Source organism: Populus nigra, chromosome 13 (assembly GCF_951802175.1).
Source record: "Populus nigra chromosome 13, ddPopNigr1.1, whole genome shotgun sequence".
Taxonomy (NCBI): domain Eukaryota; kingdom Viridiplantae; phylum Streptophyta; class Magnoliopsida; order Malpighiales; family Salicaceae; genus Populus; species Populus nigra.
Window position 1 is genome coordinate 15,185,724 of NC_084864.1, and position 23,483 is coordinate 15,209,206.

Sequence of the window (23,483 nt, forward strand, 5' to 3'; positions counted from 1 at the left end):
TACTCTACAAGATACAAAGTGTAATTTATTAAAAAAAAAAACCTTGTTTTTCTATGATTATGATTTATTTTATATAAAAAAAGAAAAAATAACATAATTTTATTAAAAAATCTCAACAACTAGAGACTGAATCACATTTATTAGAAAATGATTTTTCTATTTTTATATGTAGATTATGTTTTTCTCCTAATAATCCTATTCATGCAGGACTACAAAATCATGATAGGATTAGGACGAATTTATTTGGAAGTTTTTGTATTTTAAAAGTTTTCGAGGTCGCGCGGTCACCATTATTCATAGAGTAATTATCCAATCCCTTGTTTTAATGAAATAATCCCTATATTTTTATTTCCGTTCATAGTGATGAGTTTTCATTAATTTAATTATTTTCCTTCCATAATACTTTATTGGATATATAATAATCATAGGAAACCCAATGGTAGCTTGGCATTTTTTTCAAAAAGTTGATGGATCTTTTTTGATGAATTAATTATGTAAATAAAAAAAGGTCAAGGGACTAAGTTGTGATTTCTCAAATTATAGGGGCTAAGTTATTACATTGCTAAACAAAATAGGGACTAAATAAATTATTCACTCTTATTTAAACACATGCTTAGTTTTTAGTTAATAGGCGGTTTAAGCTTTGTCTCTGAATTTGTTTTTGGTATCCTCTCCGGAAAAGAGACTAAAATCCTTGCAGCTCAAGGATTCCTAAGATTTGACTCCGAAAAGGAGATTAAAATTATATAAAAGACACTGTTTGAGTTATTTTTTAAAGCAGCCTCGCGTTTCAGATCAACAACCAAAATTCTCTGTTATCAATATGAACACAATTTCTATGGATGCTGCTGATCGGATATCCCAGTTGCCTGAACACATGATACACCACATTCTCTCTCTTTTATCAACACCAGAGGTGGTTCGTCTTAGCGTCTTGTCCAAGACATGGCATCAGGTTTTCAATTCTTTTCCCATATCTGAGTTCTCCAGTTCCTCTTTTTTAGTAGAAAATTCTGACAGGAGTTTGGAATTTGCTACCTTTGTCTACAATTCTTTGCTTCGACAATGCCGACAATACAGAAGCATACCAAAATTTCAGTTTTCTGTCACCGATCGTTATTTCAGGACTTGTTTTTTTACTTTCCAACACCCGTTGCAGCCTCAACTGGCTAAACATATCAATCGCTGTATACGACTGGGTACACAGAAGGGTGTTAAGGAGCTTTCTATCTACTTTTGTGTACCTGACTATTATAGACTACCCGAAGCCACCTTGTCTGTCAAAGAATTGGTTGTTTGTAGGTTAGTTGGTTGTATTCTCAGCGGCCCCATAAATTGGCCTTCTCTTCGTGAGCTCTCCCTGAAACAAGTTAAAATCTGTGACCAAAGGATTTTCGACAATCTCGTCTTTACCTGCCCTTTCATCGAGAAATTTGCTCTAGTAGAATGTGATGGGTTAAAGTACCTTCACCTTTCAGGTTTAAGAAAACTCAAGAAGGTTAAGGTGAAGAGACAATCTTTTCCGCTTATGGAGAAGATTGAGATTGATGTGGTTAGTCTTCATACTTTCTCTTATTCTCCATTCTACTTTGAGAAGACTCATATTGATCTGACCTCCTGCAAAAATCTAGAGGTATTTAAGTTTAAGGGTTGTACAGAAAGTTTTAGGAAATATCTAAAAAATCTCAACCAAATCAAGCGTGTCACTCTGTGTATTTTCTGTTATTCCTCTTCTGGGTTCGAAAAAATAGTCAGTAAGGTCTCCAATCCTGTACTTCATATCACTCACTTGAAGCTGAAAACCTATATCATAGAGAAACAAGGCCACTCTCTTGTTGATGTCTTGTTTTGTATTTGCCGTCCAGAATCTTTATTTCTTGTTTCTGGCCGTGGAACCAACGATGAGTTCATGAAGATTCTTTGCAAGAAACTAGTGCGGAGAGTGAAGCATAAACATTATTGTGGAGGTAACCATTTAAACGGTTGGCAGCATGACTTAAAAGGCGTCCAGATCGAGCGTTGTGGAAGAAATGGATATCGGAAGGTTGTTACATGCGATGCTTTCTTAGATTCATTGCAAACTCTTGAACCAAAGGAGACGATTCGTTTTGAATTCGAATGGAGTTTTAATTCTCTTCCTTAAAGATGGTGCAGTTCCAGTTTATTTAAATGCTTGAATAAATTTTCTAGGAAAACAGTTGAACCTAGCTAGCAGGGCTCAGCTGAGCAGCCCTACGAGTTTGTAATGCACAAGTTTTTTCTGGTTTGCGATGAATAATTTGATACTTACTATTTAACGTCTGAAATGTTACTGTTAATTTCTGATTTTATTAATATTTGCTAGTGCCATAAAAATAATGACCAAACTAGCAAGCAAAAGAAGAATACAGAAAAGAAAAGGAAAAAACGGAAAACAAAAATAGAGGACTGAGGTATATACCAGCAAGCATATGATGAACAAAACTTGACGCCTTACTGATTTGACAGAAGGAGGATCCCATATGAGCTTCTAAGCAAGTCCATTCCCGTGTAATAGTAGTTTCCTTCAAATTGTTTCAGCCAAAGTGTTAGTCAATGAAGAACCAGCTCAAAGACAGTATCCCGATCAGTAGAATCTCCCAAGAACAGATCTTGCACAGCACATCCTGAGTATTGAGTGGGAAAGAGTTATAAATTTATAATCAACCTTGATGGGCAGAATTAACACAAAAAGATGAAACATTTATTATTAGCTAACATCTCTGAAATGTTATTGCTGAACCAAACTCTCTACCTGTTTATCAGGGATGTGAGAAATCCTCGGCTAATCTTGCCCTATCTCCTGTCGACACCTTTTCCCAGCAAGAGACTTTCATTATTAGCCAAGGAACTAGTAATAAACTTTATAATTCAGAGATATATGACACGCACGAAATGAAAGCTTTCAAGAGAGGAGAGTCTCAAGGGAAAGAAAGCTGAGACGAAGATCTTGACATTCACTAAAAGGAAGCTCCGAGAAAAATAGAGTCTTCATAAATAACAACATCAGAATACAAGTGAGGGGACACTTGGGATAGAAACACTGCATGTCTCGGTCTTTCCTATTTTGAATGTACAAGTAATTTTTTCAAAATAAGTTTTTTTTTTATTTTAGCTTTATTTAAGTATAGGAATAATAATCATATACGGTCTATGTTTTTATTATTATTATTATATATTTTTAAAAAAATTTGAGTGGCATCTTTTTTTTCCAAAAATTAAAGTCAGCTCATTGAAAAATTCGAATTAGAAATATATTGAAATTCCCAAAACGTCCGGACTAAAATGCAACAGTCTCAAAACATCAAGTACCAAACATTCCAAAGCAAAAGAATAGGTCCCACTCTGTCATCAAATTCAACCATATATAAATAAAACAAATTAAAAAAAAAATCCTCCAGGTCTCCCTTAGCAAACCAGAACAGAACCTTCTCGACTTCCCTCGAAAACCATGCATCCTTCCCCTTTACGTCGTCGTTTCCCCGAACAATCTAGACAGACTCACGCTTCAAGAAGAACCTAGAACCCATCATCCACTATAAAAGAACCCTAAAGCAAGCTTCTTTCCCTCGTCAAGAACAAGCCCTAAACAATCTATCATCGAATTCTCTCTCGCTTTGTTGCTTCTGAGTCGTTTCTTGCTCTCTTAATCGTGTTTTCTTGCTTGCTTTTGCGTGGTTTCTTGTTTGCTTTGGCGTGGGAAAAATGGCAGACGTGCAAATGGGAGAAGCAGAGACATTTGCATTCCAAGCAGAGATCAACCAGCTCTTGAGCTTGATCATCAACACATTCTATTCCAACAAAGAAATCTTCCTTCGTGAAATCATCAGCAATGCTTCTGATGTACGTTCTCTTCTGTTCTTTCAGTCTTTGTTTTTCTGGAGTTCTTATGTTTTCATGGTGCTAATGGTGGTTTCTTGGGATTTGTGTAGGCGTTGGATAAGATTAGATTTGAGAGCTTGACGGATAAGAGCAAGCTTGATGCACAACCTGAGTTGTTCATCAGGCTTGTTCCTGATAAAACTAATAACACCTTGTCCATCATCGATAGTGGTATTGGCATGACCAAAGCAGGTACATTAAAGTTCTCTACAACCCATTTTTCTTCTTTAAAACATTATCATCTGGATCACTGAAAATGTTGTTTCCTGGTCTTGATTCCGTGTTTATCTCTCAAACCCAAGTTTTATCTTTGAAAATTACCATCCGGGGCAGTGCAATTTTTTTATTGATTTTGATTCTGGGTATTGGGATGTAAAGTTACGTGTTTTATGTTTTTAGTTCGGGATTCTCATGAGATAAATGCAGAAGTTTATTAAAATTGCGAGTGGAATAGTGAGAAAGTGGTTTATAGTGGGAGGATTAGAGATAGCTGATTGTGGTTGATGTGATTTGGGAATGCTTATTTTTTGAGTTTGTGAATTGTAGATTTGGTGAATAATTTGGGAACAATTGCGAGGTCGGGGACGAAGGAGTTTATGGAGGCATTGCAGGCAGGGGCTGATGTTAGTATGATTGGACAATTTGGTGTGGGGTTCTATTCTGCCTACCTTGTTGCTGAGAGGGTTGTGGTGACTACTAAGCATAATGATGATGAGCAATATGTTTGGGAGTCACAAGCTGGTGGATCTTTCACTGTTACAAGGGATGTTAACGGAGAGCAACTTGGTAGGGGTACTAAAATTACCCTCTACCTCAAGGAGGATCAGGTAAATAAAGCACCCTGTTTAATTTAACCAGACTTTTTGGTTTGTAGATTGATGTTGTCATTGGCTTGTTCGTGTTAGATTTGATTTTGTGTAATGACTTTTGGTTTTCGCAATAATTTTGTTTGTAGCTTGAGTACTTGGAGGAGAGGAGGATTAAGGATCTTGTGAAGAAGCATTCTGAGTTCATCAGTTATCCTATCTATCTGTGGACTGAGAAGACGACTGAGAAGGAGATTAGTGATGATGAGGATGATGAACCAAAGAAGGAAGAGGAGGGTGATATTGAGGAAGTAGATGAGGAGAAGGAGACTAAATCCAAGAAAAAGAAGATTAAGGAGGTTTCTCATGAGTGGCAGCTCATTAACAAGCAGAAACCGATCTGGTTGCGCAAGCCCGAGGAGATCACCAAGGAGGAGTATGCTTCTTTCTACAAAAGTTTGACCAATGATTGGGAAGATCATTTGGCTGTTAAGCACTTCTCTGTTGAGGGTCAGCTGGAGTTCAAGGCTATTCTCTTTGCGCCAAAGAGAGCTCCATTTGATTTGTTTGACACTAGAAAGAAGATGAACAATATCAAGCTTTACGTGAGGAGGGTCTTTATCATGGACAATTGTGAGGAGCTTATTCCTGAGTACCTTGGATTTATCAAGGGTGTTGTTGATTCTGATGATTTGCCACTCAACATCTCTCGTGAGATGCTTCAACAGAATAAAATCCTCAAGGTTATTAGGAAGAACCTAGTGAAGAAGTGCATTGAGATGTTCAATGAGATTGCAGAGAACAAGGAGGATTACCAGAAGTTTTATGATGCTTTCTCAAAGAACTTGAAATTGGGTATCCATGAGGACAGTCAGAACAGAGCCAAACTGGCTGATTTGCTCCGGTACCATTCAACTAAGAGTGGCGATGAGATGACAAGCTTGAAGGATTACGTCACCAGAATGAAAGAGGGCCAGAAGGACATTTACTACATTACAGGAGAAAGCAAGAAGGCAGTGGAAAACTCTCCATTCCTTGAGAAGCTCAAGAAGAGGGGCTACGAGGTGCTGTATATGGTTGATGCCATTGACGAGTATGCTGTTGGCCAGTTGAAGGAATATGATGGAAAGAAGCTGGTGTCTGCTACAAAGGAAGGTCTAAAACTTGACGATGAGACTGAGGAAGAGAAAAAGAAAAAGGAGGAGAAAAAGAAGTCCTTTGAGAACCTTTGCAAGACAATCAAGGACATTTTGGGAGACAAAGTGGAGAAGGTGGTAGTCTCTGACCGGATTGTGGACTCTCCATGCTGTTTGGTGACCGGAGAGTATGGCTGGACAGCTAACATGGAGAGGATCATGAAGGCTCAGGCATTGAGGGACAGCAGCATGAGCTCGTACATGTCAAGCAAGAAGACCATGGAGATCAACCCTGACAATGGTATCATGGAGGAATTGAGGAAGAGAGCCGAGGCTGACAAGAATGACAAGTCCGTCAAGGACCTCGTGTTACTGCTGTTTGAGACTGCTCTGCTAACCTCTGGCTTCAGCCTTGATGATCCAAACACATTTGCTGCTAGGATTCACAGGATGTTGAAACTGGGTCTTAGCATTGATGAGGACGAGGCTGCTGGTGATGATACTGACATGCCTGCCCTGGAGGAAGACGGTGCTGAGGAGAGCAAGATGGAGGAGGTGGACTAAGCTCCCAGCTTATGTTGATGATACTTGTGAATTGGTTTTGTTAGGCTTGTGTCTGTTGTGTATTTGAAAGAGAGATAATCCTTCGTGAGCGTCTGCAAATAGTTTCTGCCCTTTTGTACTGTGCTGTTACAGATCAATAGATTGTGATGTTATCAAATTATGCAACCTGATCTGTGCTGGGCTCTTGTTTTAAAAATTAATTTTGTTAGATTCACGTAACCAGAGGTTGATTCCCAACTTATTTTTGGCTGCACAGGGCTGAGTCCTAGCTACAAAGTTAAGAATTGAAAAATTAAAAAAGGTTTTTAAACAAAAATATTGACCCTGGTTACAAGCCTAGCCTGATTGGATTTGACAGCCATGATAAGTTCTACTCGACTGACATGCATCTGCTCTAGCTGGATGGCCTCAGTTTCCAGTTGGTTTCTATTGTCATCACTTTGAACCTTGCAAAGCAGGTAGCAATGCATGTTCACAGAGGTGGTGACAAGAATGAAACATGGAATGGCTCGTATTTGGAGGTGCCACTCCTGGAACCCGTTTGGCCTATTCCGAACCCTTGCCCCTGAAAGGGAGGTCATAGGTTATGCAGCGAACCAGATTAGGATCATGCCGTTAGTAATAGTCTAATGCTAGACCTGTGATGCAATATGCTGCAGGTCTATCAATTATAGATACATGGATGTTTAGGTAATGATATTATTTATGAATAAATTGATTGATCTAATAGAATCAAGTAATGTAATAATATGATATAAATTATAAACAATGTTCGAAGACAAAATTAAATAAGCTGTTAATATTATATTTAAAAAAAAAAATTAAAAACTTATTGTCATTCCACAATGAACAATGCCACCACTAAAAGACATTATTAAAACAGTTCAATCTCTACTATGAAAAAATTCATGATAATATTAAAAAAAACCAACAAAGATCACTAGAGGAACACCGTGAAAAAAAAAACCTATAAAAAAATGAGTGATTATACACCTATAATAAACCAATCAATTTTATTAAATTCAAAAATAAAATTTATCTATAAAAATAAATTTAATAAAAGACAATAAATAAAAAAATCCAAGAAAATCCAATTAAATAAAAAAATGAAAGGTTGAAAAAAAATAGAGTTTCAAGGATATAAAAAAAAATCACAAGACAGACACATACTGAGGAAGAGAGATGAAAGAATGAGAAGAAAAAAGGAATGCTCGCTTATGACAAACCAACAGATTATTTATCTATACACGCACTGTTTTTTTAGAGAGCATATTGAGACGCATCGGAAGCAACCCTAGAACGATAATTTGAGCCTCTTGAATCAACCAACCCTAGAATGATAATTTGAGCCTCTTGAATTAACCGCACATTTTTTTAATTTTTTTTAATTTTTTAAAATATTTAAATGACCTCACCCAAACTTATTAGTTACAACAACAAAAAACAGCTACAAAATAACAAAAATTTAAAGGGTTAAATTATTTGATATCAAGAACACTAAGGATTTTTAACCGTGCAACAAAATTTAAAATTACAAAAAGAACCCCATCGTTAGCCTTCTTCTTTTTTTAATCCAAGGGTAAATAGATTATTTTATTATATATTTTTTTTCTATAAAAATACAAAAATAACCCTCAATTTTTTGCCCCTAAACAATTTTAGAACACCAAAACTGTTCTAATACAAAGACTATTTTACCCCTAAATAATTGGCTATTTGTTAAGGCAAAAAAAGAATAAAACACGATTCCCGTCCTCAATCAATTCTATCCAGCTAAACAATCTAGGTGACCAGTGTTTTCACCTTCTCTTTTAGTTTTTTTTTTTTTTTTTTAATATTGCCACTGAGCTTCATGTAATTTAATGAAGAGAATTTTGAGTCGGGGGTGGCTGACGTGTTACTCATTAACATCACAGATTAGGAGGATCATACCAATCCTAAGACCTTGCTTTATATTGAACTGTACGACTGCAGTTTTAATGTAAAGGACTAAAATTAGAAACCTAATTTTAATTAGGGCTGATATTCAAAACATGGCCTCTATTTAGCGCGGGCTGAAGGTAGCCGATTTAAGCTTTGCCAGAACTTGCAGGAGCTTGGTTGTAGAAAAGATGTGGTGGTAAACTTCATGCAAACAACTAATCTAACGGACAGTTTATTAAACTATAAAATTTTAAGCTCATCTACAGATCGGCACCAGAGACTCAGGTAAAATTGAACAACAGCCTTTGTGTGCTGGGCACTGTGTTATGAGAACTAGAACATGCAGACCCTTTGAGCTGGTTTTTCAAGATGGCAATACCAGAGCAATCAAATGACAAATCTGTGACACATAACCCCCAAAGTTATACTGTGTCCCTAACACATAACTGACAAATCTCACTTGCAATTCATGCCCTCCGGATAAGAAAACAGCCACGGTAAATCAAGCAATCAAATGATAGTAAAACAGAAAAATCTGGGTTCCATTTCATCAAATTGCAAACTTTAAATAAGAGTACTTATAAATAGGAACTGTATTCTAGTCTCAAGGATCAACTTGCTAAGAGAGTTGAACAAGGGCACAACCGCTACATCTAGTAAAAACAGCAAAACTGTAAAAGACTAGCAACACCTTCAAGCAAATTCAGGAGTACTAGTTTGACCAGCACCATAACCTCCTCCTCCACGACCAAAGCCAGGCCTTCCACCAGAGCCCTGGAAGATCCAAACATGGAATAGAATTAGAAGTAAATACACAAGAACACATTGTGGCTGTTGTCCCTAATGAGCATTAACATTTAGGGTAATTGTATTAAACTGAAATTACCCTAAATGCAGGCTGGTAATCTGCTGGAGCTCCTCCCTTCTCACCACCTTCAACCCCTCGTGGGCCCCCACGATAACCATCACGGTCACCAAATCTTGGACGGTCTCCCTCAAAGCGAGGTGGGCCTCTAGAAATCCAAACAAACACCACATGCAAATTAGTATATTCTAAAAAATCAACGTTGATGAGAACACTCAAATCACGAAATTGTCAACATAAATTAAAATTACCGGGGACGGTCACCAGGTGGACCACCAAATGGGCGACCACCAGCAGGCTTTGCCTGTTTCTTCAAGGTAGCAGGAACAATTTCTGATGGAAGATTCAGATAAGTCCTCAAAAACTCAATTCCATCATTGGTAAGATACCAGTAGTAGTACATCCATGCAAATGTCTCGCGAACATATTCCTTGGATTTGAAGCTCTGCATGAGCTTAATAACCTGGAGATTGGGAACATCAATCTCCGGGTGCTTTGCAAGATTGTAATCTTTTTTTGCATAGCAAACTCCCTCTGCAGAATCAATATCAAAATAAGATAGAACTAAACCTCATTAGTCCCGTTTGGATAATTTGAAAAAATAACAAAACTTCACCATTCAGACTAACTGATCATATCCAAAATAAAAGCAAGAATAACCAAGATACTCAGCATAGTCTTAATTTTGTATTCCAACTACCAGGACAAAAACCCGTAAAAACCTACACCTAAAGAGGAACTAGCTGAAGAATGATAATACTGACTGCATCTCACTTGAATTATCAATGCAATAAGAACAAAAGCAGCTAAAGACTACTGCTTTGGACAAAAAGAGAATGTACCCTATAACTCAATGGCTGTTCTAATTGACATCCATGTTATTAGAAGAACTCAATGTTATTAAATCAGCTCTGTAAGATCACAAGCTGTGAACTAACATTAACCCCAATTCTTCAAAACCCACAACTAGAAGTGAATATTCCAAAAACCATAAAAAATACAAAAGATCTTCTTTCTAGATTAACTAAAAGTAGATCTATAGCAGAAAAAGACAAGACCTTGAAAGAGGTACTTGGAGATTTCTCTTCTGTTCTTCTCTGAAATAATCTGAAACAGAGATAGACAGCATAAAAAAGTCAGTATCTTTCTATATTTGTGTCTATTAGAAGTAGAGAGGAAGAGATAGAGGGGGTTACCATGGTTGCTAAAATGCAATCCCCGTTTTGTGCTTTGGTACAGAGATGAGAGGAGAGCTCTCTTCTTTCGATAGGGTGCTAAGGAAGACTTCAAAACCCTAAAGAAAACGATACCGTAATTATATATGGGTTTAGTTCTGGGCTGGGTAAACTGGTAGCCCGGATTTCATTTGAGATTAATTAACTTTTATGTGGGTCTATTATGGGCCTAGTTCAAGTCCAATTTTCTTTCCTTTCTTTTTATTGAAACCAAATTAATTTAAAAATAAAAAATAAAAAGTAGTTATGCGTAGGAGGCCACCGCGCTTTCAGGTCGGCAGATGTGATGCTTTCTGTTGTTCAAAAAAACAATTTCACCGTGTTGTATAAAATATCCTTGTATTTTTATTTATTTTTATGTTTTTTTTTGTTGGGTGGATAATTTGTAGTTGGTAAGGCTTTTTTTTCTCTTTCCTTTTAAATGATTTTTTTATATATTTTTTTTTAATTTAATTTTTAATTTTTTAATTTTTAAAAAATATTTTATTTGTTTTCAATTTCATTCCTTAATCTCAATTTATTATATATTATTTTTTTTAATTTTTTCTTTATTCTTTTTTTTTGCTATTTTATAAAAGTATTATTTATTTTTAATTTCATCATTCAATCCAAATCTATGATATATTATTTTTATCAATTTGATTCTTAATTTTTTATTTTTTGTTAAAATTATTTACTTTCAATTTCATCATCCAATAAAAAAATTATTTTAATTTTGTATCTCAATTTTGATCATTTTATTATTATTTTTTGGATCTTTTTTCTAAATTGATTTTTTTTTTAATTTCACCCTTCAATAAAATATAAATTTTATTTTCTATTACATTTCTGATCCTCAATATTTTAATTATTATTTTTTATTTTGAATTCTTTTGTATAATTGAATTATTTTTTTAATTTCATCCTTTAAAATTAATTAATTATGAATTGAGTTTCATGGTTTTTTTCAAATATGATGCTTTGGGTTTAATGATCTAAGTCGCAAATTTAAAAAGTTAACGTTGGTTAATATTTACAATAAAATAAGTTATTTTAATTTTATGACGTGAATTACAGGTTTGGTGGGATAACTCAAGTTAGCTCAATCTTAATCATTGAGGTTATAGGTTTGTTATGTTAACTCTAGTTGAGCATGGCTGATTTTGTTAGGTCATTTTTTTACCTCATTGTATCTTTTTGTATTTAATAGGCTAGGAATTTAGATATATCATTTGTTTTATTTTGAAATACATTTTTTTCTAGGTTATTGTGATGAATTTTTCTAAGAAAAAATGATTCTTCTAATCTTGTTGCTTTTTTATTATCTATTTAAAATAAAATCAATTTATTTAATATTGTTAAGTCTATGATTCAAATCATATTTTTTTTCTTTTTTAAAATGTTTTTGCAGCAATTAAATATTATTTTTTATATAAAAAAATAATTTAAACTCGACTCGTAGTGCAAGTCGACACCTAGTCTGATCCTAATTCCTATTGAATTTTCTCACCAAGTATATGGATTTCCATTCGGTCTTATCCCCCATCAATAAAAACAGTTTCTTATTCTAAAGGATAATTGTCGACAAACTTCAAACAAATTGTTGTCTTGCTTTGTATGTGTTCGTAAACCTTGGAAATTACTCTATACAATGTTGTGTTCTAATTCCTTTGCTCTTCATGTAATGTTTTAGATTGTAAGAGGGTAATGTAAAAACATTTTTTGATCCCACCTAGAACACATACAAAAATTTGTTTGAAAGAGAGGCAAAGCATATTCATTTACTGAAGATCACCGAACTTGTTCCATGACCTCCTCAAGGGTTGAAACTGGATAGAAGGTGGATTAAAACCAACTGGTGCAAACACCTATGATTTAAAGAAAATTACCCGGCGAGAAAGGAAGTAAGAACACAAATTATTTGTCCAGGGCTGTCTCGCAGAGCTGGTTTGGTTGGAATTTGTTCTTCGGCCAAACATGAAAAGGTTTCAACTTCAAATAGCTCTTCTAAAGGAGTCAATGCTCCATTGTTCTAAAAGATTTTATCTGTGTCAAACGCATCTCAATTCTTCATAATTCTACAGGACTATTCTTCTGAGGTTTCTTGGTCTAGAATTAGCTCTGTCCATTGTTTTGAAGAAGGATTTCAAAACCCAGATTAGCTTGTGGGGTAAGAATAGGTTATCAATTCCTTAATATTTCAAACAAGCTGTAAAAATTTAAGTTTTCATATTAAACTAGTTGTTTGACATAATATTACAAACTTGTAGATTAAGATATTGTGAATTTATGCAAGTTAAGTAGTCATGTATTTAAATCTCATCATTTTATTTTTTTCATAAAATTAAACATAAGATATACTTGAACAAGTTTAGAGAGCTTAAAAAACTCACTTAAATTGGTGAGAATAATATTATATCATTCTTAAAACTCATTCAATAGCTTATATTTTGGATATAGATGATTTAGGTGCAAACAGTAATAAGCTTCCATAAAACTAAAGGCTTACATACAGTCAACGAAAATGCATCATGGCTGGGCATGGACAGGGAATGTTCAACAATTTGGTCAATAATTACTGCAAGACATCATCTCATTCTTGTATCTCCAACCATCGTATTCGAAACTCACATATACTAGCAAGAAGATCTCTTTAGGAATAGATTATGTTGTAATATGTGACTCATGAGGAGATGCTAGAGTGAAGTTGAGATGGAACATATAGTCAACCAAATGCATCTGGACAGAGAATGTTCAACAATTTGGTCAATAATTACTGCAAGACATCATGAAGATTTTTTTTGGAACAGATTATGCTGTAATATGTGGTTTACAGACAGACACCGGAGTGAAGCGGAGGTGAACGAGGAGAGCGAAAAAGATATTCATGAAAAATACCAGATTTTACTACATAATGAAACCAGAGGTGAGCATGTTTCAGAAACAGAGGGGTAGTCAGGATAACACTAGTTCATTGAACATGCTTCTTAATCATGAAGACACTTTTTTTCATTGCAGACTTCGGAATAGGTCTAATTCTGATTATCATCTGTCATGATTCCAATTAAAAAATAATATAAAACATATATTAAAATCTCAATCTCATCTATTCATAAAGATTCTCAACCCTCTCTGGCTATCTCCCTCGCATGAACGGGAGAACATCAGGACACAAGTGGATCAGCTGCTACTCTCGCTGTCTTCGATCGGCTTCAAAGCTTCTTAGGAGTCCATCTTGAGGTGCCAGGCACAGCAGGAACACGAGAGTTCTATTTGAAATTAATAGGTTAAAAAGATATCTTTCGATTCTTCAAGTATTGGATACAACTTAATAAAAGGTCAAGCCTTGAGCCAGACAATACATAAATACCCTATTGTGCAAGAAACAGCAGAGTTTTTAAAGAAAGATGGGATTACAGGTGATATACATAATCATTTGCATTGCCCAGTTTACATGTTGAGAGTCAAAACTTTGAGTGATTAGACATCTATACATGCTAAGATCACTATATACACTCCTGAACTATTATACATCATTAGGGATTTCCTCTTTCCAATATACACGTAGGAGGAGGACAAAAGTAACAAAATCTGCAATCGATGGCCTCACAAACAGGAGAAGATGGCAACAAAAAACTATAGCAGATGCCTTTAATAGCTGGCATTAAGGCTTTCTAATCGCGCCATCTTTTTTCCTGCCATACCAACGAATAAGAGTCGGCAAAAGTTGTCTGAAAACCAAACATGAAGCCCATGCAACCACGCTGGATCATTGTCTTCTCTTGTTTCCCAACCAAATTTAAGCAACATCCATTGGTTGATCAACGTTCTTGTTTACACCCATGGCTTCCGAGTCCATCTCATTGGAAGAGAGCAACTTTCTCTGCATTAATAGAATAGAGCATGTCAAAATACAAGTAAAATTGAACTATATGGTTTTCATACAGCACTGCTTTTCGAGAACTGCATCATAGGAAAAAAGATAATGGTGACAAAACAGGACTTGGGCATTTGCAAAAGATCAGTTGGGCGTCCATCTCAACAACTAGCCAGCTATGGAAAAGGAAGGAAATTGAATGTATGGAGAGACCCACTAACTGAACTTGGCCTGCATACCTATGGTCAATTATTCATGCTAGCAATTTTCTTTCTTGGACATGCTTTATCTTGTATACTATTAGGTTTACAGTAGCTCCCAACAGAGCTGAAAACAGGAAAGGCCACAGAACTTAAAACAAGAAAGGCCACCTTGCTATGTGATTTAAAAAGAGATCATTGCCTTCATTCAACACAAGATATTGTTCATGTGGTAAAATGTTTCAGATTTAAGTGCATTACCCGACACAAATACATGATATAATAAAAACCTGAGCTGGTGAAAAAGCAGGCAGCAATCAATAAACATAATTGCTTTTCTGAAATGGCACTCACATGTTCCTCAAAACTGGGGCTGGTAAGATTGATTGCGAGGTTTCTCATCAGCAATAGCACCTGCAAAAAAAAACCAGAAAGAAAAATAAATGAACTTTCAAATTGTAAAATTGTTAGAGATGTAGTGCACAATAAACTTGTAACAATAGAAAAAAAAAATAGTAGGGTTCAGGAGCATACCGTTTCAACATCTATAGGGTCCATTTTCTTAAGATTATGCAAATGACCAGTAACATTTGGGTCGAAGACACTACCAATGAAGCCATATACCTGAGCAAAGTCAGGCAGCACTGCAAACAAAAGGGCAGTGTGAGTGCCATAAAGTCTGTGCAAATGAAACATGAAACTAATAACAACTAGCATAAAGAGATAAACTCATCAAGGCTCTGTTGTCAAAAAAAAAAAACAAAAAGTCCAGAGAGAAAATGGGAAATGAAAGGAGAACATACATGTAAAAAATGCAAAAACAGCCTGTCATATGCAAAAAGGTCTAAATTCAAGGTGACCACTTAAACATTCTCATTGAATGATAGACATGCATTGCTGATGAATTCAAGATACAGACATGTCTACAGTAGGATATCAACATGCATGCTTGAGCATGCACACACTTAAAGTTTAGAGGGCTGTCATATGTGACCACAATATCTATTTGGCTAAAGCATTTGACCTTTATCCACAAGAACTGCATTTTAGCCTAACTTCAGAAATGTGCATGAATGAAGTATTTATAGGTTCAAATATCAATACCAGCATTCAATCGGTAGTGCACAGATTACAATGTTGAAGAAATGAAATGAAACCCTCACCTCTCATTGATTGGCCATGATTCCCTTTCTCAGCTGTTTTCCCAACTGGTTTTGTTCTTGGAGTACTCTCACTGCTACTGCAACAATTATTAGCCACTAATGCTCCTGCAAAGCACAGGAACGTGCCATCAAATGTGACCGAAGAATTGAGTTTGACAGCATCGGTAGCAACGTGGATAAGTTTGATGTTACAAACCTGTTGTTTGGTTTGATACGCTGACAGTCGGCACATTGTTTGTCCAAGAAGATGCAGCAGCAGCACTTACAATGGGGTTCATAGGTATTGAAGACGAATTAGGCCTTAAAGCACATCCAGATTCAAGGGGAGCAGAGGATGATTGAAATGATCCTGATGGTTGTGAAAGCACCACAGCTGCCAGGTACAATGCATACGAGTCAGGCCAACATTATTTATGCTGTTTGTGCATTGATCTTGCAGGCACTAAGAATAAACACTTCAAAATGCGCTACTCACCATTTTTTGAAGCTTTTTGAGGATATGGATGAGCAGCCTTCCTTTTAGGCCGTGGTGGAGGCAAATGTTCGCTCGTTCCGCTCTTCTGAACCTTTAAAAAGTACTTCTGCGCATGACTTCGTATCTGCAAAGTTTCCATTTCATTGTTTCTCATACATATCACTACTATCAGTTTCCAATGTTCAAAAACACAAAGAACAGGACACAATTTCCTTCAACTTCAAAACAGACAGATTTACAAACCTCTAAATATTTCAAAAGCAGAATTCATTTAAACACATAAGATTCACGCTTTTCACACTAACCATAAAACTATAAAGCAGAACTCTTTAGCTACCAAAAAGAAACAAATCATCAATTTTCACCGCTCACAGATTTAAACGAATCTTCAGGAACCCCTTACAAAAATTGAGCCCTTGATCAAATTTCACTACTCCAAGACAACAAAATACTAACCTTTCAAAACCCCTAATACAAATCAAGCCCGTTATCCATTTTCATCACTCCAAGGCAACAAAAACTTATCTTCAAAAAGCCCTTTCTACACCATACTTAAAATCACACAAACTACTTGACATGGAATTAAAATTCGACAAAATATAACCCCCACTCAAACATTCAACTCCAAATTACCAACCAAAACAGTAAGGAAAAGGAAAAAACCCTCAAATTTTCATCGCTCGCGCTCACGCACAACAATATAACCTCCACCAAATTCCAAAATGCAATTAAATACATACATTTCATATAAGTTCATGGTCCAATACCTGAATAACAGTTTTTGAGCCAATAAAAGCTTCAATCTTTTTCCAATCTCTGTCAAACCTAAACACAAAACCGATCAAAACAAACACAAAAACCTCTTAGTTTACCTCAAAATCCAAACTTTCTCAAAAACATCACAACAAAACCCTAATTGAACACAATTAAACAAATGGGTAATCAATAAAATACTAATTAAGAAGCACTTACAGCTGAAGAGCTTCAAGGAACTTGTCATGTTCCGGCTCAGTCCAACTCTCTCTGGATTTGGTAATCGTGTACGGTTTTCGGATCTTCTTATTCGGATCCTCCGATGAAGAATCTGACGCCGTCGTCGTCGTTGTTGTAGGGAACGTTGAGAGTCCAGGTAATGCAGCCATTCCGGCTGGATCCAGGTAGAATCCGTCAGCCGGGTTCGGGTTTTTTGATACCATTTTTGTGGGAAGAAATGGGTTTTTGGTTTTGGTGGGTTTTTTCTGCTCGTTTTGAATTAAAGGGTTTTGTAGAGGGTGAGAGGTGGAGGAGAGAATTGGATGCTTTGTGGGATATCAGTGATTATGGATGCGTGGCTCTTGAGAATATGCCACGTTATATTTATAAACCGAACCCAACATGATATTCTCAAACCAACTTTTATGCGCCGCCTTAGTCTTATTAAACCTTTTAAAAATAATATTAATATAATTAAACCTGAATAACTCTGATAAACTCAAATTAAAATCTAGTTTGATTTTAAATAAAATTAAAATAATATTATTTAAATTAATTTATTTTAACTTATTAAACTCCAAATTGAATCGAGCAAATCAAATTTAATAATTTTGATACCAACAGACTATATAATTAATGACACTAAATTCTTTTCCGTTTTAATAATATCAGTATTTTGTATACAAAGATTAATCTCTTTTTTATTAAGTTTTTAGTGAATCTTTTATTACAATTGAATTAAAGTTGTCTGAAAGTTCTTATTTAATATCATTGAAATGATAGTTTAAGGATAATAATATGTTACGTACGTTGATGGAGCAACCTTTGAGTTTTAAAAGTTTATGACTTCAATGCGTTGTAGTAAGCATCATGATTTTGATAGGATATAATTAATTTCATATATATGTCCATAAAGTTTCTTTCAAGAGTGATGGCCATGGCATCTTAGAGTACTTTTATCCTCTAATTAATTAATTTCTTTCAAGAATTAAATTAATTTCTTTGTACAATGAAAGGAGAACATTAACACAAGAGAGGAAAATTATTCTAAATGATTTTGTCATTTTACATTTTGTTTTTTTTTCTGGACAATAAACTTTAATTAAATTTTAATTACTTCACACTAAGCATGATTAACATCTTGAATAGTGCTTTTATCTTGTGATTTTATTTTTTAAGAGATTTTTAACTAGCATTACCTCAACACAAAAATATTTTCACTAAAGTTTCCTTTAAAAAATGAAAAAAAAATGAAATTATTAATATTCAATTTAAAAACAAACTAAATTTAAGTAAACAAATAAAAATCTATTATATAAATATTTATAAAATTTATTTGTATCTAAACCTCATAATTAATCATAAATGATTCGATGCTAATTTTTTTTTTTTTGGGTTGGTGTTCTATTTTTTAAAATGATAAATAATTAAATTAATTAATTCTACAACAAAAATGAAAGAAAAAATTAGAAGTTCTATCATGTTTTGATGAAGAAATTGTTTTTGTTTTCGTTATTTGTAATTGTTTTATTATTCAATAAAAAAAATTACTATATTATTCAAAATTATTCCACTGCTATTGCTTATTTGCATTTAAAATGAGAAAAAAACAAAAAGTCAAGCAGCTTACCATGGTCTATAAACCACGGGATTATGACCCAAAGGGTGTGGCTGGGGTCGGTTCACATGACGTACAGAAAAAGATAGACATCACTTAGAACCATGACACGTGGCAGAACATGGGGACCAGAAGTGAGAACGGCGGGCTGACGCTTGTCCAACTGCTAAGTGGCCAGCAATAAGACCATGGAATGGTTAAGCCTGAGAGGAGAAGATATTTATGTGGCCCCCATCCGAAGTGCTCTACCTTGAGTTGCCTTTTCTTCGATATTTTTTTTTTCTGGTTCATGATATCGTCACAATACAGATATAAACCAGTTATGTGGCCTTTTTTAAAAAAAAAATTATATATATATAGGTTTTTTTTATGTGTTGCTGAAGAAAATTAAAAATTTTATGTATATATAAATCAAATAAGTTAAAAATTATAGGTGTTAATAGATAAATAAATAAAAATTTTTAAAAAATAAAAGATACATGAATATCATGATATTTCATCTCACAGAATGAGATATTTACCCGGTTATATTTTTTAAAAAATATTAAAATATTTTTTTTATTCAGTCTAACGATAATATTAATATATACACACATTAAATTAATTGAGTAAAATAGAAGAAAAAACAATATCATGCAAGGTTAAACATGATAAAAATATTATATGAAAATAAATAAAAATGTGAAAAAATAAATTTTACATGCACAAAATATGAAAAAAAAATATACATGAAAAAGAAAAATCTCTTCAAAAACTAAATACATAAAAAAATAAAAATATATATAATTTAAAAGAGGCTCGACAAGTAAAATAAAATAGAGAAGTGATATTAATTTAAATATAAAAAATAATTTCAAAAACAATATATAACAAAAAACATTATTCTAAACAAATAAAAAAAAAGCAAAAAGGTTAGATGTTGTAAGGTTGGCAAGCCATGTTAGTCTGTTTGGTCTATTTTGTTAAGGTCTGCGCACTTAGTGTTTTTTTTTTTGTTGTATTTAGGACAGATGACATGTTGTCCTTCTTAATTTAAAAGAAAAAAACAACATGCCGTCTGATTTTGCCCGAATTTTGGTCAGTGTGTGACTAGAAAATTAAAGTTAAGGTTTTTTGACCCAAAATACCTGAAAAATACCCTAGTAGCGTTGATAAACCAATTCATGGCTAAAAACAAATCTCAAAATAGAAATTAACCCAAGTTTTTTACTTAAATAGCACACTAGCCAGCGTTACACCACAAGTTGGAGTAAAAACAAATTAGCGCAAAGATAAAATATCGAGTCATTTATAACATGTTTTATAGCAAAAATAGATTTTAACCATGAATTGAATGATATTTTAATCAAATTCTAAGATGGAAAAACATTTAATTCACTTAAGTTGACATGCGAAACTCAACTTTAAAAAAATAAATTGGAAAACTCAATTTCAAATTAACTCAATATTGAATGATGAAATTAACAATAATAAAAAAGCAATATCTAATTAAAAAATCAAAGTGAACTCATGTCAACTAAGCAAACTCTCGATGAAAGTCATGCATATCATCGGATTCAATAATATTTTTATTTCAGATATTATTTTTTATTTAATTATACAAAAATAAAAAATATGATATAAAAAAATAGATAATAACCTAGATATTGTGGATAAACATGTTAAACCTCTTACCCGAATACTTGACTCAATTGGATTTAATGATTTTTATTTTATTTTTTTGTAAAACCAAATATAAAACAACAAAATTAAAAAAAAAACAGAAATAGCCCAATCGTGTGGGTATGGGCACTAAAAAAAACAACCTAACTCACATGTATGGGCCTGTTGTATTTTCTTATTTCTCAAAAAGACAAAAAACTTATCATCCACCCTATTTTTTTGTTTTTTTTTTAAAAAACAAACGACGTGTTGTCTGCTCTATATAAATTATGAAAAATAATTTTATCTATAAAATTAGAGTTTCAATTTTTCCGATTAAAAACTTATTTTGACCAAAATCACTCAGCAAACACCCTAAAAACCTTGATAAACTAGTCCATGATTATAAAAAACCTAAAAAACAATTCAAAAATTAAAATCAACTCGGAACTAAATTTATTTTCGTGGACAAATCTAACTCCTCATGTAAGGATAATGCAAAACAATATCTAAGTCAAACTTTTCTCATGAAACAGAATTCATTAACATAAAAAAATAATTATTTTTATGGTTGAAATTGCAAACAATGAATTTTTCTTTATGCTGGAATCTAGTATGTCTGTCTCTTTTTGAAAAAAAAATAAAAAATAAAAGTAAATTAAAAAGAAAAAGTTAACTAATAGCTAAAAAAAATAGCATAAGAGAACAGGATAATGGGATGATGTAGATTTCAAGAAGCCAAGTGGCCAACAATGAGAATTGGGCCTAGTAAAGAGAAGATATTTATATGAGACTCACTCCTGTGGCCCCCATGCAAAGTACCCTACGGTCCCTACCTGCCTCGAGTTGCCTTTTTCTTTGATATTTTATTTCGTTTCCTTGTTCATTATATTGTCATGTTGGTCACGAAATAAAATATAAAACATGGTAATAGCATCTTTTAGATTTCATCTATTCATGTTATGTATATTAATGTTATGTGTGTATTTTTGAACACCAAAATTTAAAGATAAATTAAAATAATTTTTAAAAAATTAAATTAAAAATATTAATTACAATTTAAAAAAATAAGATTTCAAATTAAAAAAAAATAAAAGAGGATATCAATTAAAAATAAAAAATAATCAAAATTTTTAAAAAATCAAACCCATATAATTGACTAATGTTAAAAAGCCCAGATATACATGGGCCTAGTAGCCCTAGTACCTTTTCAAAATAATTATTTTTTTAAATAAATTATTTGTTCTAAGATTGTTTTTTTTCAAAAAACAAATGATATGTAAGTCATTTGTTATGGCTAACGACTTGTTATCTTCTGCACTAGTTTTTGGTCACCTTTACCAATAAGAAAATTATAGTCAAAGTTTTGGGATTAAAAAATCAAAATCTTAATTTATTTTTATCTAAAAACATCTTAAAACACATCATTAAAACCTTAGCAAATTCATTTTCAACCCCAAAACTGTTTCTAATATTTGTGGAAAACAAAAATTAAAAAAATTTAAGAACTATGATATACTTTTTTTAGCATCGTTAAAAGCAGAAATCATTTTCATTAATTTATTTTTTAAAACAAGTCTATAAACACCACAATTAAAGTTATTGTTAGATGAAATTTGGCCATCCTTCCCCGTGTTTTCTAGCAGTTTTCACTCTCTTAACTCAAGATCTATAAATCTAACATAAATAAAATGAAGTTTATGAGCCAAACAAAAAAAATCTAAAAAAGGACTAACAAATGAAAAACATTAACTTGAAGGACCAAATCATAGCTTTGCATGCTTTGTGCCTTTTATTTTGTCATTGATGTCTTTTTAGTCATTTATCTTTAAATTACATTTTTTTTAATAAGCAAAATTTAAAATTTTCAAGAGTGATTGTTAATTTAATACTAGGAAATTTCCCGACATGCAAGGCAAGCTAGGTAAGAAATTTTAAAAAGATTTGAGTTCATAAAACCACGGGAAACATGATTCTAGAAGACTGAATTGAAAGAAAAAAAGATTAGCGACGGAAGTGGACAGCAATAAAAATCTCAGGGACGAATAAAAGAAAACAAAATATCTCTGGAAAGGGCGATTCTGTCAAGATTTGAATGAATATTTATATATAAGAAACAAAAATTTATATATATATGCCTAACATGAATCCTGTTTTCTCTTGTTAATCAAGAAAAAGAATATATATATATATATATATATATATATATATATATATATATATATATATATATATATATATATATATTCTTTTTCTTGATTAACAAGAGAAAACAGGATTCATGTTAGGCTTGTGTTTGGATTTGAGTATCCACAAAAAAAAAATCTTTTGTGTAATGATAGATTTTTCAATGTTTAAATCACTAAATATATATAAGAAATAAGATAATAAATAATGTAAGATAAATTATGGTCTTGTAACCTCAAACAAAGTCTTTTAACATAAGAGAAAGTTAGAGGAAATATAGAAAAATACTGAGTAGAAATTTATGATCCAAAAAACTTGTTTTCATTAATCAAGATATTTATAGATTTTATTTATTTCAGCTCACTTCAAGATATTTATATATTTTAGTTGAAAAGTAATGTTACTATTTAATATTTATTGATAAAAAATATAGATATTAATCATTAGATAGTGTATAATATTATTATTAGTAGACAAATTGATAAGAATCAATGCGAGAAATACTCATTGGTCAAGGGAAAAAAAACGCTCGAGCCAGGTAGAAAATGATTTATGTTTGTAACGTTGATAAATCGGCTAAGAAAAGTGGTGCGGTTGGGCAAGGCAAAGCGAGACACTGCATTATAACCGCTCGAAACTCGAAAAATAAAAAAGAAGAAAAATACGGGATGCAGTCCGTGAGGCCGAACCTAGACAACTTAGGTGGTTCTATTTGGGCCAAGACACAAACGTTTGGGCATGTGGCCCAAAAGCCAACAAATTAATTAATTTTTTTTAATAAAAAAACTATGCACCGTCAATTGAGTGACTGGGTTTCTTGGAAAGAACGACGGCACTGACCCTTCGGCGTATCTTACCGAACTGCTGTTGCCTTCGAGAAGATCACATGATTGTCACACGTGAAAAATTTATATTACTTCTGAACTAACATTCCCCCTTGAC

At 33.2% G+C, this 23,483-nt stretch overlaps 3 protein-coding genes across 4 annotated transcripts; 1 reads left to right on the forward strand and 2 right to left on the reverse strand.

Annotated features, from left to right (window-relative positions):
* The first annotated feature begins 3,468 nt into the window (after positions 1–3,468).
* On the forward strand, positions 3,469–6,571 carry LOC133671404 (heat shock protein 83). The gene is made up of 4 exons (XM_062092170.1): positions 3,469–3,861; positions 3,951–4,092; positions 4,447–4,727; positions 4,856–6,571. The coding sequence occupies exons 1-4, from the start codon at positions 3,724–3,726 to the stop codon at positions 6,404–6,406; spliced, it is 2,112 nt and encodes a 703-aa protein (XP_061948154.1). The 5' UTR covers positions 3,469–3,723; the 3' UTR covers positions 6,407–6,571.
* Positions 6,572–8,850: 2,279 nt separating this feature from the next.
* On the reverse strand, positions 8,851–10,530 carry LOC133670654 (small ribosomal subunit protein eS10z-like). Its single transcript, XM_062091210.1, has 5 exons — positions 10,391–10,530; positions 10,253–10,301; positions 9,446–9,728; positions 9,216–9,342; positions 8,851–9,103 (listed from the first exon to the last, which is right to left on the reverse strand). Exons 1-5 carry the CDS (start codon positions 10,391–10,393, stop codon positions 9,023–9,025), a joined length of 543 nt encoding a protein of 180 aa, XP_061947194.1. The 5' UTR covers positions 10,394–10,530; the 3' UTR covers positions 8,851–9,022.
* Positions 10,531–13,736: 3,206 nt separating this feature from the next.
* Positions 13,737–17,462, reverse strand: LOC133670463 (protein REVEILLE 6-like). 2 transcript variants are annotated; one of them, XM_062090964.1, is made up of 8 exons: positions 17,096–17,462; positions 16,891–16,939; positions 16,124–16,247; positions 15,845–16,021; positions 15,649–15,753; positions 15,020–15,129; positions 14,840–14,899; positions 13,737–14,291 (listed from the first exon to the last, which is right to left on the reverse strand). In XM_062090964.1, exons 1-8 carry the CDS (start codon positions 17,317–17,319, stop codon positions 14,208–14,210), a joined length of 933 nt encoding a protein of 310 aa, XP_061946948.1. In that variant the 5' UTR covers positions 17,320–17,462; the 3' UTR covers positions 13,737–14,207. The 2 variants fall into 2 exon arrangements, with proteins under 2 accessions (XP_061946948.1, XP_061946947.1); XM_062090963.1 differs by having other exon boundaries at positions 16,891–16,948.
* Between the last annotated feature and the right edge of the window lie 6,021 nt (positions 17,463–23,483).

Excerpts from the sequence above, each read along its gene's own strand:
- LOC133671404 (XM_062092170.1), top strand. The coding sequence starts at position 3,724 with ATGGCAGACGTGCAAATGGGAGAAGCAGAGACATTTGCATTCCAAGCA. Across the intron at positions 3,862-3,950 it reads TCATCAGCAATGCTTCTGAT|GCGTTGGATAAGATTAGATT; the intron begins GTACGTTCTCTT and ends GGATTTGTGTAG. Across the intron at positions 4,728-4,855 it reads TCTACCTCAAGGAGGATCAG|CTTGAGTACTTGGAGGAGAG; the intron begins GTAAATAAAGCA and ends TTTTGTTTGTAG.
- LOC133670654 (XM_062091210.1), bottom strand. Across the intron at positions 9,343-9,445 it reads CCACCTGGTGACCGTCCCCG|AGGCCCACCTCGCTTTGAGG; the intron begins GTAATTTTAATT and ends TTGGATTTCTAG. Across the intron at positions 9,104-9,215 it reads ATTACCAGCCTGCATTTAGG|GGCTCTGGTGGAAGGCCTGG; the intron begins GTAATTTCAGTT and ends TGGATCTTCCAG.
- LOC133670463 (XM_062090963.1), bottom strand. The coding sequence starts at position 17,319 with ATGGTATCAAAAAACCCGAACCCGGCTGACGGATTCTACCTGGATCCA. Across the intron at positions 15,130-15,648 it reads TCATGGCCAATCAATGAGAG|TGCTGCCTGACTTTGCTCAG; the intron begins GTGAGGGTTTCA and ends TTTTGTTTGCAG. Across the intron at positions 14,292-14,839 it reads GCCCCAGTTTTGAGGAACAT|AGAAAGTTGCTCTCTTCCAA; the intron begins GTGAGTGCCATT and ends CTATTAATGCAG.